Below are 19,114 nucleotides of genomic sequence, written 5' to 3'. Positions count from 1 at the left end.
TTTCTGAAAAAAAACGAAAAGAAAATTATGTTGACTGTTTATTCGTGTTATCTTTAAAGCTACTTATTAAATCAATTCTGCTTCGTGCATTCATTAATACAAGATCAAGTCACCACATATCACGGGTGAACAATAAGTACCCGTTGGAATAGTAATCAACGAACGCAACTGTGCCTCTAAATTCTTTTTGTTAAAGTAGTGTGCTAGCTGCTGGAGATAGATGATTAGTTTATACAGATGTTCTTTCTTTCAGATGATCATACCGAAGGATCAACTGCGCAACTTTCATTCTTTTTTTTTTAATCAGCATAAAGCAATATTGTAACAAAGCTACATAAATGCATGATATTTGTATAAAGAAAAATAGGGAGCTGTGGTATTTTTGCCAATGAGACAACTATCCAACCAAATGTTTAATTCGGTAAAAAGTTTGTTTTATAACACAATGCATTTTTTATTTGTTCAAGTTTCATAGTGGTTCCATTATAAGCCAACAAAACACAATGGCGATAAACAATTAGATTGGTTTTTACGTTATCGAAGGAGGAGAAAGTATTAGATTTAATCAAGCGCTACTTTGTAAGAAGTTGTGATTTTACACATGAAAACATTAGCTAATGATGAAACACGCTTATGATTAGTTTAAACAAAACTGATAGAGGTCATTGCTTCTGATTGAATTTATAACCTCTTCAGTAATAACAGAACAGCCGTGAATTTATCAAAGTCTTCTGGTGTCAAGAAGACGTTACGCTTAATTCGTATATAAAATTACAATTGAATCAAGAAGACGTCGATTTGGCACATTAAATTAACATGATGAATTCTGTAATTTTAAATCTATTGGGTAATAAGTGATAAAATTACAGAATGCGAATAATAGTTTATTGATATTTCACGTAGCTTGTAGTAATGACGTCCACTTCCAATTTCAAAATGGTGGATGAGGCTTAATCTCACGTGACAACATTTCGAGACTTGTGAAAAGTCAGAAAAGTTTTCTTTCTAAGCAAAGTGAAACTTTATGAATTTAAGTATTTTTGAAACACATGTTAGAGTGATAATACTAGTGTTGATCACACTACGGATGATCGTCTGCCTCGAGATTGTCTGCTGAATACATCGTTCGATATTTTATCAGTATCTCTATACTAACTCTTTGGAGAATAAATTGGCAGGCGAATTTGCTTGAAGATAATATCAAATGCTTACATTAAATTAAACATGGAAGTTTCTATTAACTTCCGCCAGTTAACATAAGAATGACACGAAAGAACCACAGATTTCTCGTGCTAGGACTTGTTGTCACCTTTATATGTTTCCTGAGCGAGACAGAAGGGGAAAATATTGCCAAGTAAGTTTTTTCTTCTTTCAAATTTTGTTGTTTCGTTCAATGTTGTGATGAGGGTACCTTTTATTTTGTTCATTTTAATCATAAATGATTTAGAAAACGATACTAAAATGTATTCCCCGTCATATTGGTCTCATCAGATAACACTTCGTACGTTTATTACACGACATCCAAAGCATGTGTGATGTGTACACAAGCATTCTTTAGGGAAATAATTAAATACCAATTAGATCTCAAACACTTTTCATATATTGTAAAACATCATGGTTTTACTTTTGTGCATTCAAATTCGATTTTTTTATATGACAAAGCGACTTGTGGTTTAAAGACTGCTCATAGTGCCACTGGTCAGTCAATATCTAAATTTCTGGTCCGATTTGTAATTTGTATTACCTTAACATATGTTTTAGTCCATAAATAATCATTTTATGAGTTTGCACGAAATAAGGTATTATATATTCTATTAGTCTAGAACAGCTGAGACAACGAATTCGGCTTTAAAAGTATACAATTCGTGTTGCAATTTAAAATGTTATTGACCTATAATCCCACACTTACAGCTCTATTGCAGAAATTCATTTATTTGAAACCGTTCTTATCATAGGTTTTATACCAGTATGAAAAGGACGCCCACCGTCTGAAGAAAAAAAATACAAAAATATATTTCATATCTCAGCTGCAGGAATATTAATGTTGAAGATGTTATGTACGAATTGTCTACAAAATGAAATAGCTGAGATTTTTTTTAGTTTGTTTTAAATTTAACACGGTGGTATTTTCTTCAGAATTTAATACTATCTGGTAATATACATGTATTCATCATATTTTTGTATACTTCAAATATCCTGTCAAAGTTTGTTAATAAGATTATGTATTTAGAATATAATATTGTTACTACTAGTATACGTTTACATAAACCATGCGTATTCAGGCAAGGAAAAATTAATGACGATAAAACTTTGTTACTTGAAAAAATCAGTCACAATTATGTGCCGAAAGAAGATATCGAAAATAATAATATGAAAAAAAATAGAATAAGAGAAAAAAAATAACAATGCCCAACATGGAGAGAAAGATTTAAAAAGTATTGACTTGCATGAAATTACAAAAAAAACATAATCTCAAATGTTATATTTTCTTCTGTATTGCGAGGTCTGGTTTCTGCTAAAACATTATGATAAGGTCATATAAGGGCTTCTGCTGTAAGACTACAAATTGTTCAAATACTTTAATAAATACTATAAAATGATAAAATGTATTTATATAATTCTACTCAACCTATGTAACATTTCTAAAATTGTTTATGATGAAAATGAAAATATATATAACATTTACTGCATCTTTGTCAATTCCGAAACATCCCTAACATCCGGTAATTGGTAGAGAGTTCAAGATTTTTTAGACCACTTTAATGTAGTATTAGTATATAGTTTCGATTAAAGACCAGGGACATTGTACGAATGACTGTCAATCAAGGGCCATTACATCTGTAAAAACCAACAAATGCCCAATTAATATACCAAATGAATAAGACCTGCTTGAAAATTATAACTGAAAAGGGTAATGTTTATTAAAATGCATAATGTTTTCAATTCTTCGGTTTTATTTTTTGATTGTACAAAAGCCAAATATTTTCATTCATGTGAAAACCTGAAGAGAATATATATATATACAATCATGTAAAAACCTGAAAAGAATATACAATATTAAAATATTATTTTTTAGCATCGACTTTTTTTTTCTTTAAAATTCAGGCAGTAAAATGAAGCAAGTGTTTAAATGTATTTGTGTATTGACCCTTCAAGAAGTAGGACACGTGTAGACAGTCGAATGTTTGTTCACCCTTCAAGAAGTAAGACACGTGTAGACAGTCGAATGTTTGTTCACCCTTCAAGAAGTAAGACACGTGTAGACAGTCGAATGTTTGTTCACCCTTCAAGAAGTAAGACACGTGTAGACAGTCGAATGTTTGTTCAATTAACCCACATGTCTGTAGATGTCGTTGCAAAGACAAGCAGCATACTTTAGTATGTCTTTACGATGTCATGACGGCCTTAACATTGGATTATAGATGCCATGCGCATTTTACTTACATAAGACATAACATAACCGACAAAAATTCAACACAATTAGAAATTAATAGCAAAAATGTGTTTGCATTGGCAAAAACGTGTTGCAAATCTGCTATCAAACACCGATTTTCACATGAGCGCTGAATGGGTGCGTTTTAGAAATAATGAATCGTGTAAACGAAGCCAATTATATATTATTACTTTAATATCTTAGCCACATGTTATTCCTTTGTTACAATTGATAATATGTCATTGTGGAAATCCTCTTATACCCTTAAAATGTGTATAATTCCATGTTGCTGCCAACATTACCAGCTAACTGCACCTATTCACTAATCAATAGTATTTAAGTAATGGCAAAAACTATGTAAAATGTAATTATTTCTAAATGAAAATTTGCAGTTTTGTTATTTGTAGTAACACAATATATGAGGCGTTAAAAATTAAATGCATTTCAAAGGTCTCTTGTACATTCTCAGATCAATAGGATCAAGGAACATCATGTTTATCTTTCTGCCTTCGTTAAAGAAAACAAACTGCTTAACATGAGTTTGCACATTTGCATGATTTGTGATCAATCCGACTTAGGCTCTGATTTTAGCAATTTCAAGTGCATATTTGCTTAGAAATCACTAAACAAAGGGTACTAAATGAAGAACTAAAGTTCATCTTTGTTTAGATTCCCCAGAACCACCCTGTACCGATCATGTTACGATTCATCCTTGAAATTAGGGATCCCTAGGATTTTGACACATTACAAATTGAATTACACGTAAAGGCAAAAGAGAAATGTATTAAGTAAAATACACAGTGGAAGATACTCTGCAGATTTGTAGTCAAGGGTTTTGGTCCAGTTCTGAGAAAAATTTCGAAATTACCATGTTGAAGAAGTTTTCTGAAAAGTACTTCACTAGGATCGCTCAGCAAAATTTATTTGAAAGCTAAAGATTCATGAAAACATGTGTTTAAAGTTATTGCAAACGGCTGATATTTTTGTTCGAGCAGATTGTTTTTCTTTAATTGTTTAACATTTCATACCTATATAACATGTTACTTTTATTATTCTTCCCTTAGTTTATTTATTTTGTATTTACATTGTATCATAGGTCAAATTTATTTTTCAGTGTATGTTCAATGGTGTTAATATGTCCTTTGATGGAGTTAAGCTATTTCAGTTGATATTTTATAGTGTGTCTTTCTATGTTGTGATGTTACACTATTGTTTCAGAAAAAGACACTATTGTTTCAGAAAAAGGGTGAAGGTTTGGTACCATTAAAACGTTTAAACCCGCTGCATTTGTTTGCACCTGTCCTAAGTCAGGAATCTGATGTTCAGTAGTTGTCGTTTGTTGATGTGGTTCATAAGTGTTTCTCGTTTCTCGTTTTTTATATAGATTAGACCGTTGGTTTTCCCGTTTGAATGGTTTTACACTAGTAATTTTTTGGGGCCCTTTATAGCTTACTGTTCGGTGTGAGCCAAGGTTTCGTGTTGAAGACCGTACTGTGACCTATAATGGTTTACTTTTATAAATTTTGACTTGGATGGAGAGTTGTCTCATTGGCACTCATACCACATCTTCTTATATCTATTAGATACAATCAAGGAGATGACTGAGATCATATTTTTCAAGAGGAAATAGAGAAGTGTATTATCTGCATTTAATATCCTTAAGTATTATGGAATTTAGTAACATGTATGCTTAAGGTATATACACTAACACGATAATCTCTCTCTCTCTCTCTCTCTCTCTCTCTCTCTCTCTCTCTCTTGTTTTGTACATATGTTGGTATTTTTGATATAAGGCAAACAATATTCCAACAAGAAAAACATCAAGAGTTAATTTAGTATATTAAGTGTAAGAAGTTCTTCCATACTTTCATGGTCTGTTTTACACTATGATGCCATTTTCATTGCTCGATCAATCTAAATGGGTCATATTTTTCTTGGCAACCGTTTAATAAAGATTTTAATTGTGTTAAGTATGATGTTAAGTTTATAACGAGAAGAGGATTTTTACCTGTTATTTACAAACTACAGGTTATTTTGGGTACATTTAATCGGTTACGCCTGCTTCGTTATTTTAAACAGACTTGTATAAACAAATACAGTAACAACAGATTGATCATCAAATTACTTTATTCCCCCCGAATGTTTTATGAGATAATTGTTTACTGACTTTTCAAAAATAAGTATTAGAACAAATGCGTTTATTTGTTTGTCTTCGTTTATCTTTGACAGTCTGTTAAATATTGACTTCTTGTATAGGATGGCTTTAAGCATACTATGTTTGCTTACTTGGGTATTGAACTCCAACCGTTGAGTATGAGGAACCGCAATGACGACTATTTCAAAACAAATCTTTGCACATGAAATAGTTGAGTTTCCGGGATTTAAACTTTTAATAGTATTGGTGAGTGATAAAAAGAGTAGAAATCGTGATAGTTCCTATAAAACATAACTTTTTTAAGTAACTTAAAACTATTTGTATGTGATACTATAAATGAAACCTTCATAGCAACTTTGTTTTCAGGAAAGTTATATTGCTATTTCATTACTCGGATTATAAACTTTTCATTTCGTTTTTCTGTCGCTTATATTCTGACTCATTTTTAATAAGCAAGTTAATTGCACCCATATGTTTCTGATATTTGCTAGGTTGCTACCTGCCTTGTGTATTTTGAGTTAAAATGTCCGTAATCTTTACCGCCGTTTTGTATGTTGCTAGGTTGCTACCTGTCTATTTTGAGTTAAACTGTCCGTAATCTTTACCGCCGTTGTGTATGTTTTTGATATTCTAGTTCTCTTTAAGACGAAGAAGGATTGCTTGGATTTTGTAAAAATATTTTTCCAACCATAATTATGTTTTGATAACTGTCTAAACACCATTTGTTTACATTTTACAGCAGAAATATGATTTCACACTTTGAACTTAGAATGTTGAGTGGGAGCTTTCAATGCTGTTTGAGATCCTAATTTATTATGACATCCCAAAAATACGCTGCAAGTTGTTGTACTTTATCATTGGAAAAGTGCAAACATACATTGTACGCCTTTTTTTTTCACATTCATCAATTTAAAAATACTTAATGATCTATTTTTGATGATTTTACTTATGTCTATAACGTGTCAGGTTATTTCTATTATTTTCTGCGGGTTGTTGGAAAGTTCAAGTTAGATTACATTAATTTTTCAATTATAACTTACTAATAAAATATCTTAGTATAGTTTTGTAAGTACTTAGTTAGCTGTCAAGATGGCGCTTTACTGACCGTTTATCAAGACACTGATTCAGAGATACGATATCGATATATGGCAAACTATTACAAATAACCGACATGGTTGTATCACTGTTCTCTCAATCAAACTACTTAACATTACTTTTTATATGCGTATACGAACGAATAAAAGGAGGGGATATTGGGGGGGGGTGGGGGGGGGGGGGGGGCAAACGTCAATGAGATGGCAACTAACCTTGTGAACCAAAAACAAAAGACAACTTCAAATTCAACATATAGACTTCATCATAGAAAAGATGCAAAGGAAATGTTCTGAATAAATTTAATAAGGACTATCAAAGATCTTCCATCAATGTCCGTAAACATTGAGTAATGAAATACTATAAGACCTCCACTGGCTGACTTGGGATAGACACATAAACATGTGATTGGTTTTACAATTATTTGTCGTTTTCAAACGTAAGTCTTGAAGATGCCAAGTAGCATTTTCTTGTTGTAAAGATATAATCCTTGAGCAGGTATAGAATATAGCACATAGTGTGGTGGGACCAGGGTTTAACCAGATTTACGTTCGCAAAAACACTCCCCCGTAGACTATCTAGACCACATCCTATAATGCTATCCTCTTTGACTATCTGGAAAGGGTGAGGAATGGCTGTTTTAAGTTCCAGTGGCAAGTTGAATGCATATTCAGGACGAGACCATGTTAGATTTGAATATGAACCCTGCTTTGTACTAGACCGACAGGCTGAACTGGATTTTTAACGTGTGAGTTAACAAGGTAACAGTCCATGGGAAAACATGGCACCCTACCAGGACAAATTATTCTCACTCCGGGCCGACCAGTCTTTGAGCTTACTTCTCAATAACTTGTGCTTAACTGAGATGCAGCAATATTCAGCCCTTTGGTTTGACTCGGCCGGGGATCGAACCCACGACCTCCCGCATTTGAGGCGAGCACGCCACCACGACACCACCGGGGTAGTTTGACTGGCTGGACAATATGTCGTAAATATAAAATGCACAATTAAAATCGAGCTATAAATCTTAATTTTTACAACGAAATAAAAGACAGTACATAATTTTTGAAAGCATACCATCTCTTACATATGTTCATATTGAATTATCATTTGTTCATGACTAAAAATACCTGGGAAAGATCGTAAACTGGTGCATGGTGTATTTTGCATTGTGATAAAATTGTAATTAAATAATTCTAAGACGTAAGCAATTTTTTGATTGATTGATACTATAGTAGTGATTCTAGGTAACGTTTGAACATTCAAGGTCATCTCTTACGATTTCGTTTTTCTTTTTCAAGATTCTTCATTTCTTTTCATATCTAAATTTGAATCTTTCTTTTTATCTATAGTTCAAGACATTTTCCCTATGATTTATGACGGGATTCACCCACAAGCCAGCTGTTTTATTGCTCGATGTATTTATATTTTAAATTCTTAATTCTTATGCTTTTGTACTTCAATACGACGATTGGACGATATTCCGTGCAAGTGTACCCAGTTATGTCCAATGACAGGTTTATGGTGGGTGTATTACATAATTTTGACATCAATTACGTCAAAAGTTACGTTATTTTTATTTCTACACAATGTATACCAATGTGTTGTTACAAATTCATAGTTGTTAACATATGTTATAAGTAAGAAGGCTCAGACGTCAAGGTGGCATTAAACAAATAGCGCTTTCCATATATAAGATCTTTCTAAGATGGCTAAAGACCTCACAACGAATTACATGCAAAATGAATAATGTTTTTTCTTGCAATATCAACTTTAGTTTATTTGCACCAGGTACATATATCTAAAAGCTGTATCGTTAAATCATGACAATTGCAAAGAGAATTAAGATAAACTCTAAGACTGAGTTATGTTATAGCATACAAAATAAGTTAATTGAGCAAGATTACATGGCAAATAAACTAATTTTGCTTAGTTTCTTCTATTACCTATTTTAACATCGGACTTGGACTGTTTTTAACTGCGTTTTACTGTGCGTATTGCTGTGTGTTTGTTTGTTCCACATTGACTAGATATATGCGGAAGGGGGAGATCTTAAAAAACATAATTAACCCCGCCGCATTTATGCGCCTGTCCCAGGTCAGGAACCTCTAGCCTTTGTTACTTGTCCCAAGTCAGGAACCTCTAGCCTTTGTTACTTGTCCAAGTCAGGAACCTCTAGCCTTTGTTACTTGTCCCAAGTCAGGAACCTCTAGCCTTTGTTACTCCTGTGCTGGTTTTTTCCAATTTTGGTTCATTTATATGTTTAGGAGTTTAGTGTGGTGTCCATCTCGCTAAACTAGTACACATTTTTGTTTAGGGGCCACCTGAAGTCCGCCGCTGCGTTGAAGACTCATTGTGACTTTTGGCTGTTGTCTCCTCTTTGGTCGGGTTGTTGTCTCTTTGACTCATTTCCCGTTTTCATTCTCAATTCTATCATTCAAAAATTGTCATATTATACAGTTTAATAGTACGGGGGAAAGTATGTGCCACAATGATGTTATTAGTAAAAGGCATACTTTAAATGTATTGGTCTTTATCAGACAAAACGCTTTCAAAATAAATCATAAACCTATTGTTTGGTTTGAATCATTCCATTGCTGGAAAGCAGTCATGCGAGTGAATATTGAATTTTTTTTAATGAAATGAGGTTATACAGACATTTCAAACCAATTATGTGTTAAAATGATTGAATATCATCTGTTCTTTTTGTTGTTTTCTTAGAAAGTTGTCTTAATAAATATTCAGACCCTCGTGACGTATTTTCCTTTTGACGCATTCTGTACCAGACAATGGCGTATTAATATACAAATGGCCAAACCTCTCGAGTAATTAGGAACAGAAGGTATTAATTTTGACCAGACTAAGTTTCTTAATTGTTCTTTTCGTCATTCACCAGGGAAACTGTATCCTCTAATTATATTACATCACCCATTTTATCATAAACGATTCAAAGCTACTAAAAACAAATCCCTTGAGTAATGAAAGCTTTAATAACAGGTCAACAAACAAAACAGCATATTAAACAATCAAAATCATCATGAGAGGGCCCCGGTAAACGATTTTATTTAATGGGGCCCCAATGTGTAATATAGTGTTGTTCACGTCTATATCAATTATGTTACATTGATACAAACTAAGAACGCAGATTCATGTCACTAGTTTGTAAACAACGATTGATTTAAAAAGAGTTGATTTGTTTCTCTAAATTGTGACGAGTATAAACAACGATTGATTTAAAAAAGTTTGATTTATTTCTCTAAATTGTGACGAGTATAAACATTTCAGTTATATTTATCTACAAAAATGTTTAAAATGTTCTGACGTTATTAACCAACAACTAATAAAACGTTAGTATTATATTTCCCTCGTGTCTTGTTTATTTTTGGGTTCGATTCATAATAGCATAAGTAAATGTTTAACATTCTATTGAAGTTAATTACTGTAACTTGTTGGTGTTAGCATTACAGCTTCAAAGCTGTGGTTTCCTGAGGTGCCTTAATTTGCCCCACACATCGTTATACAATCTACATGTATCTTCACTTCAAATTGTTACATTTGAGAAATTCAATTTAAAACGACATACTAGCTATATATATATATTTACTTTATGTCTATCTTACATGGCTTTGGGGCTTCAGATACATTCTTGTAATGGCTTCATTTTGCAACTTAATATATAGATATTAAAAAAACACGCTGACAGTTGAAATTACTCCAAGTAGTGTGATGTATTCAGCAATTTAACTTGTGAGAACACAATCAAACAGAAGAAAGGTTGAAATGGCCATTCACTCTTACTATTCTGTTCATTCTAGTAACGTTATCAGCAGAAGTTATTAACAGATACTCTTCTACCTTTTTTGTAAAAAAAAATAAACAAATATTGTTGTTTAGGTCGTCACGCCTATATGTTTTAGTAGTCTGATTTGTAAAAGTACCGTTGTGTCTCATTGTGACTGAGTGTTCATGGCGGTTGGTGCAGGTCTTAGCTATAGTATTCCAGGCTAATCGTTCAATATTTGTGCGGTTCACACTTGATAGTGAACTATTTATTCAATGATCTATTGAAGTTATTGCAGTCTCACAAACTATTAAACAGGAGAATTATTTCACTTGTAAATCACTGTCATCGTTATCTCAACTCACTAGCGACATGTTGTCGTGGTCTTAAATCATAAGATACCAGTAAAGTCATCAGATCTGTAATTTCCGTATTGTGTCCTATTCCCGATTGTGACATTTGTACTGAGTATGAATTCGCATGGCGTATGATGCAAGAAAGGCAGGGAACGATTACACTGTCGACGCACCCGGTCTCGCTCCTTTTGGAGCTCATGCAATTCCCTCCGTTTCTGTTTGTTACCTTGATTTGTCTATAATTGCTATTTGATTAACGACTTTTGAACATCAGTAAACTACAGTCCCTTTAATTCATCACTACACACGTTACTGTCATATTCTTGTATAATTGAAAGACAATTTTATTGTTCATATAATATTAATCATTAACAGAATTGATCATTGGCCAATTTAATGATTTACTAATTTTGTATTGCATTGTAACACAGTTCCGTCGGTCTTCGTCAGGTTGTCTTCTTATAAACTATTGTATAATTAATTACTTATTATATATTGTGCTTGTGAGAAAATAAAATCAACTTAAGGTCAAGTTACAGTAAATGGGCTGTTACAGATTTTTATAAAACTTTGCATACAACTTTAGCTGTTCAAAGTGGTGTTCTAGGTGAAAAAATACCAAAAAACGCCAATATAAGCCTGACGTCATCGCGTTTAAACCTGCTATAAACGTCTATTTTTGATGTTTTTCACTACTAACTAGGTAATAGATTGGTTTATACACCAAAATCAAAGTCGGTGACCATTTTATTATTTCTTTAAAACGAAAATTAATGTATCGACAAAATCTTTGGATTTGCAATTGGAAATATTATGATTTTAAAACAATTTTAAGAACGTTTTTCGATGATTTTTTGTGCTTTCTATATAAATAAAAGACAAAAATGCATTATTTTCGATTTTTTGTTATAGTTCAACGAGACAAAGTTCTATTCAAAATTATACCAAACTTTGCGACATAGCACATTTACTCTGCTTTGACCTTAAACAAATGTTACAAGTGAAAACGATTATCTGTTGACTGCATGTTACTATCATGATTTCCTTGATAGAGGATTGCTGCTCACAAGGAAGCTATTAAGCCAAGAGTTCCAAATGGTGAAGTTGAGATCATCCCTTTGTAAATTTTACGGACGCCATCACGAGTTGGTTGACCGTTATGGAATAACCGTTTCACAGATGATATCGGATATGTTCCTTATGTCGTAACTACAATACCCTTCCCTTTTCACGAATGTGACTTACCGAATTAGACTATTTACCGGATTTGTAATAACATAAGCAACACGACGGGTGCCACATGTGGAGCAGGATCTGCTTACCCTTCCGGAGCACCTGAGATCACCCCCAGTTTTTGGTGGGGTTCGTGTTGCTTTGTCTTTAGTTTTCTATGTTGTGTCATCTGTACTATTATTTGTCTGTTTGTCTTTTTATTTTTGGCCATGGCGTTGTCAGTTTGTTTTCGATCTATGAGTTTGACTGTCCCTCTGGTATCTTTCGTCCCTCTTTTACTAAAGTTGGGAGGAGGCACTCAAAGGGGTTTTATCCTTGTCCTTCTGTGTATGGGCGTTCCATCTGCATAACTCCTCATTTAAATAGTAGGTCCAGGGCAAATCTATATACATACTTTCCAATAGATCTGAGGCAGCTGTGCTATATTTGTACATTAACTATCTCCTCCATGTTTTAACATCATTAAAATAATGATAATAATGATAGTAAAATTTAGTATTTTGTTGATAGAAAGAAAAACATTTCTCATTGGGGTTTCTTTATTAAATAAGTTACATTAATAGTGAACTTATTTTAATTATTTTATATTTATCTAAAGTCCTGAAATTAAGCATACTCTTATATTTAAGCCAAAAACCATTTTGTTTCATCATATGGGAAGATGGAAAAACTTCTTTACAAAATCCCTTGTAATACTAGAAAATTGATTTTTCAAGTAGTATTTTAAAGTAAGAAAATACGCTCAATTCGATTACAGCATCGCCTTAAATTATCTATGTCAGATCAGAAATAAATATTCTTACAATGTACCTGAAGCGGATCCCTTAAATACAGGATATTGGTGGAGTTTTAAAATTATCTCTTTTATTTTTCTTATTCAATTATCAATTTAAAAAGTACAAACAGAACAACGTACGTATTTAGATTGTCTATTATGGAGAAACTTTTATGATATTATCATAAGTTGTAGTGGTAGTTAAAGTAATACATCCAACAGTTCCTACATTTAAGGCTGAAATGTCAGGTGTATTTATTAGAAACCAAACATTCGAATTTGATACCAAAAATTCTCCTTCTGTTGAAAGTGTGACACATGTAAGAATGTGACACATGTGACACAGAAATTCTCCTTCTGTTGAAAGTGTGACACATGCAAGAATGTGACACATGTGACACAGAAATTCTCCTTCTGTTGAATGTGTGACACATGTAAGAATGTGACACATGTGACACAGAAATTCTCCCTCTGTTGAAAGTGTGACACATGTAAGAATGTGACACATGTGACACAGAAATTCTTCCTCTGTTGAAAGTGTGACACATGTAAGAATGTGACACATGTGACACAGAAATTCTCCCTCTGTTGAAAGTGTGACACATGTAAGAATAAATCAAATAAAGATTGCTTCCATCAATACATCATTTTTTTTCATGAAACATTATTTGATGAAGACTACTTATTACATTAGATTTCCTGTACAACATAACGTACTTGACATAATCATCATCATAACTACATTACAACTGTTAACGTAGCATGTGTTTTACTGGTTCCTCTTACACGTCTAAACTCTTCTTCAAAACTTAAAAAGCATAGATAGAATAAATCAAATAGTTCATAATTAATAGTTTCATATATATTTATTTTTGTCAGAAGAAATTACGTGATTAAAGAGAGCAGGTGGTTTTTCTCCTTCACGGGTTATCTTATACGTTCGAATATACTCCACCCAGGAAGAAGAAAGGTCTATGTTCATTTAAACTTTGTAAGATCTGAAGTTATACAAAGCAATAAATGTACTTTTTGTATAGACTCATACGAAACCATAAAATACATATTCTGGACTTGTCCAAAAGAATTTAACGTGTGAATAAAACTTAATAGATAGATATAGTATAAACAAAAGTGCAAATTGAACAACCACTAAACTTCGAAATAGTTTATTTTAGATCTCAGACAAAACTTATTTATTCATAAGTTTGTCAAATGATTCATTTATGGAATAGGGGAAAATTAATAACTTTATGTACTTGTCTTGTCTTTCTCAATGTTATTATCCACTAATTACTGTAATCTTTACACATGATATTGTTGATACATGTCTTTTTGCCAGTAAACACATAACAAAAGCTATAATCTGAGAATGTGCATTTGGGATCTCTTTAGTTTCCAGGCAACACAGGGTGTTTGTCAATAAGATATATTTTGAAACAAAAAGCTGGTCTATTTTCGTCAGAGCCTAGCAGATGTCTCGTACTAAATGGTGCTTAAGATTCAAAATGAAACTATTACGATGTAGAATTGTAAAATTTCCTTTGTAATTTTCTCTCTTTTTAGACAGTTTTATCTTTGCATTATATAAATGTTCAAGCAAACAATCTTATTTCCCAAATCTATCATATTCCTATAAAATATATATATAAGGAAAACGATAAATAAAACAATCTCCAGCGTTAATTTCCGAAACATTCCGAATCGATATAAAGTTGATCAGTATTGTTACGTCCTGATATAAACTCATTGAAGGAGTTAAAACCAACCGTTTTTTCGACATAACATTTTTTTCGGTCAACATCACTAATCATTGCTAATTGGTTTACCGATACGATGTGGCTGTGTCTTAACTCACAAGCGACAATATTTCGCAGTTTTAGAACTTTAAATATAGAAACAGTCATCTAATCTGTAAATTTACAGAATTTGTTATATTCCCTTTTGTTAATAGTTTGACTGGATGTGGATTTGCATGGCGGGTGATGCATGCTTATTGCAGGACTCTCTTACCCTGTCGACGCGCCTGGTCCCACTCCGTTTTTTACTTCATACGATTTTCTCATTTTTCGCTTTTATCTGGATATGCATATTTTGTATGTAGTCCCAACATCAATAAACTACTATTGCCTCATTTATGACATGGCATTAATGTCAGTTCGTTTTTTCGAGTTTGATATCACTTTGGTATCTGTTGCCTCTCTTTTGTTTCGGTTAGGAAATAACAACCTGTTGATCGGTATGCATTTTCCAAGTGAATCGTCACGTAAACGAGTAATTCTGTCCAAGTACAACGTCCTCGTCCTTTAATGGTGTCATGGTCTCCGGTTTATGTAATTACCACAACTTACAGATCACCATAGACATTGATAGATTTGACATTTACAGAAAATCATTACAAAGTGTTAATATCTATGTAATGCTAATAATTCCTTTTATTGTACAACCTAAACACTTTATTGGGTAATTTGTATATTGTAATCGTAGAAGCTAGGAGCCTTACCAGATTTACAAATGAGAAATAGAGAGTTTACGATAAATATAAATGGCATATTTTTGTATACTAGTATATATCAAAGTTATAGCACTTTTTAGTTTTCTCAGCGCAATTTATTGCTTTTATTTTTTAAACTTAATTTACTCCTTAATAAATGTGTATCGGTCATGTTTTTGGTGCGTCTCTTGACAATCTACTTATCATTCCTAATTGGCAGTTTATTTTTATGCTATTACGGTATTCCATATTTGGCGTTCCGGACTACAATAGTGTCCAAATTATAAAACAACAATTTAATCGTGTGTTGATAATCGGGCTTATAGACAACAAATGTTTACTGGTGTTTGAATTTTTATTTTCTTTTAATTAATTTGGAATTTATAACAATTATTTTTCATGAACAATACAAAGTTGTGTAAATAGTTAATTTTAAGATATGACCATAGCAATGATCATATATCATGTCATCGCAGACGTGCTGAATTATGATTTGGTGAAACTTATAGAGTAATGAAATAATACACAAACTTATAAACCACTGAAATAGAAATATAAAACATACTGCTATGCGTTTTGCTCATTGTTAAAGGTCGTACGATGACATATAAATGCTACGTTCTTTATCATTTGGTCTGTAGAAATTAGTCTCATTGGCAATCATACTACATCTTTTTTTTACAATTTTTATACAGTAATCAAATATAACACAAACTTATACAACACTCAAATAGTATACTAACCATAGCTTATTACATTATTAGGTACTACTGTCACCTTGGTTTACAGATAAGTCAGAATATATCAGAAATTTTTTTCTGGTATTTTTGGCAAATATACTTTGATCCACCTACAGCTGACCGCATTAGATTGACTGCATGGTTTCACATTAGGTGAAACATTTAAAAGTCGGTTGAGTATCTAAATTTCCCTGACACTTCGTTATGATTGCTACATTTCATACCAAATCTATCAAACAGATAAATAGGAGTTTATTGGATTCGTATAAAATTCTGTTTGAAGCAGATCAGTCGTTTAACTAGCTAAATCTATTTCCATCTATATATATATATATATATATATGTGTATATAGAATTAGGAGATTGATTGTAAATTTAAAACAAAAACAATAAAACTATCCAACAGAGTCCAAATGATGCCGATTTAAACAACTATATATTTTCCTATCTTAGACTGCGCCATTTGTATACTGTGAGGTTTGTATCATTTTATATCTTCTGTCTTATAGGTATAATCGTATATTTCATTTTTATCACAGAAAAATAATCATTTTATGCACAGTAATGTTAAATGAAGAATAAAAAGTGTATAACATCTGTGTGAAAGTCTTTAAGGTTATAGTCAGAACATCAGTAGTATAATATTCGATAATTATAATTTTATTTAAAATCAGATAATAAATTTACCACTGTAAAGAAAAACAACAAAAGAATATAACATAAATACCAAGCTCAAAGGTAAATTCAAAAAGGGGCAGTCCATAAAGACTGACAAAATCGAACGCTATCAACCAACGGAACGATTGGAATACAACTGTCATATTCCTACTACTAGGGGGTGTTTAACGACCTTGACTAAGACGGTATCACAAACACATTGATTTTAAAAGAGGCGGAAGATACCAAAGGATTATTCAAACCCATAAGTCGAAACCAAACTGACAGTGCAATGGGTAAGAACGAACAATGACATACAAACAAACAACAGTCTAACATTAAGTTCTTTTTATCATTAACCGTGTCTAATCTTCTTACGCATGAGCTGCGAGTATATTTCCATTGCAAGCTTTAAGCTTTCGTAAATGTTACTTGATGAAAATAAACACATTTATAAGTCGTGCATTCTGATCCATACGATTGCTCCTTCTCTTAGAGCAATAATTGCTTACTTTTGCCTATCACTTAAGTTAATCCTCAGTTATAATTTGGGCTTTGCTTTGCTCAATCTATTTTTAATGTGTTTTATGGACTTTTGTCTCTTTATAGCCTTGGTTTTCTTTGCCCTTTTTCGAAAAAGGGGATCAATACCCGATTGCAATAAAAAATCATCAAAAAACTTAACAACACTATAATCAAAAATTAAAACAGAAATAATTGCTTACTTTTGCAGAGCACTGAAGTTCATCCTCAGTTATATTTTGGGCTTTGTTTTCCTCAATCAATTTTTAAGGTGTTGTGTGGACGTTTGTTCGTTTTTTGCCTTGTTTTTCTTTGCCCTTTTTCAAAGAAGGAGGCAATTATCCAGGGGGGGGGGGGCAATCATGCAACACTATTATCAAAAATAAAAGCAGTCCACAAATTACTACACACAAAGCTAATAGTTGACCACGGGAGTCGAGGATGAACTCTTGGAAGGGTAAGAAATGGGAACGGGATTGTGGTTACATGGTGTATATACGTGGGGAGTCGTCTGAACTATATCTGATACTGCTTGTTTCATTTTTTCTATCGTGACATTTTGTCTGAGTCCTGATTCGCATGGCGGTTGGTGCAAACTAAGCACGCGCTGCTTACTCTGACGAAACATGCTGTCAAAGTCCGTTTCGATTTCACGAGATTTTCTCAGTTGTATCCACTAATTAGTTTGTATATTCTAAATAGATATGAGATTTTGACTCTTATTTGTTTATGTTTTCATTACCTATTTGTATCTTCTTACTTCTTTCTGACTAACCTAACGTCAGCTGACGTTCACGATATCACTACATTCTGTTTACATCATTCTAAGTCACCTACGTATATTTTCTTAACTTTCCATTATATTTTTTATCTTGAAACTTTTTTCTGTAATTTTATCTAGAAAATCGATTTTTTCTCGTGCTATTTTCTTCATGTACAAAATACAAAATAGTTTCTTAGTTAAAAAGTGACATTTGATTGATATGCACCTTCTGTAAAGATGATCAAAGATTTAAGAGTGCACATTAACTCGAAAATGTAAATACCATTCGGTTACAAAAATCAATTGATGAAAGATTTAAGAGATTTTTGTCAAAGGACATTTTTAAAACCCAACATGTACTTAACTTGAAATTGCATTTGTTTCATTTAGTTTGTATATCACTGTGCGTTGAGCAAAGCAACAATCAACCAAACTTTTAAAAAAATCGGTATTTAAAGAGGAAAAAATTACAACTAAGACGTATTGTACGATCTTATCTTTAATTTCAAATGAATCGTCATCGCCTTTAATTTAATTCGTTCTGCTGAAGATAAATATGGAAACATGTCTCATTTGCACTAATTCAATACCATACATTATTACTACCACCTGGTCGTTGTACTTGCAAGTGTTAGTCTAAGTCTCCGTTGGCATCATCTGCCCCTCGTAGCTATTGGTTTGGTATTTACTGCTAGAAATGATACAGTTTGATTTTAAATTTCAATTTGTAAATCTTGGGAATTGAACACAAGCTGATGTTTGCGAATCAAGCATAATTTCATATAAGCAATTGTTGCTGCTTTGGTAAGCAGATGTCTACTCCTTACACAAAAAGTGCGCCAACAGAGTTATGAGGAAGACTTACTGAAATCGAAACTACATTCGATTTTTGATGATCGTCACGAATAAAACACAACAGAGAAAACTAAAGACTGAGCAACACCAACCCCACCAAAAACCGGGGGTGGTCTCTGATGTTCCCGACGGGTCCGCTGATCCTGCTCCATATTTGACAACCGTTATTTTTGCGAGATTTGATGAAATTTTCTATAGCTGTGAAGTTGCAATTGTTTATAATAGGAAATGTAATAGTTTTCCACTTTTATGTTCCATGAT

General features: G+C 32.6%; 1 protein-coding gene across 1 annotated transcript in view; it reads left to right on the top strand.

The window, feature by feature from the left end:
- Nucleotides 1-609: 609 nt before the first annotated feature.
- Nucleotides 610-19,114, top strand: part of LOC127726284 (glycine receptor subunit alpha-2-like) — a 53,866-nt gene continuing 35,361 nt past the window's right edge. The window contains exon 1 of the mRNA XM_052233598.1: nucleotides 610-1,354. Coding sequence (XP_052089558.1) covers nucleotides 1,263-1,354 — 92 coding nt within the window. The 5' untranslated portion in view covers nucleotides 610-1,262. The remainder of the gene's footprint in view (nucleotides 1,355-19,114) is intronic.

This window comes from Mytilus californianus, unplaced genomic scaffold (genome assembly GCF_021869535.1).
Source record: "Mytilus californianus isolate M0D057914Y unplaced genomic scaffold, xbMytCali1.0.p SCAF_17, whole genome shotgun sequence".
NCBI lineage: Eukaryota > Metazoa > Mollusca > Bivalvia > Mytilida > Mytilidae > Mytilus > Mytilus californianus.
Note: the sequence above shows the minus strand (reverse complement) of the source record. Positions and strands in the feature narration are given on the sequence as shown.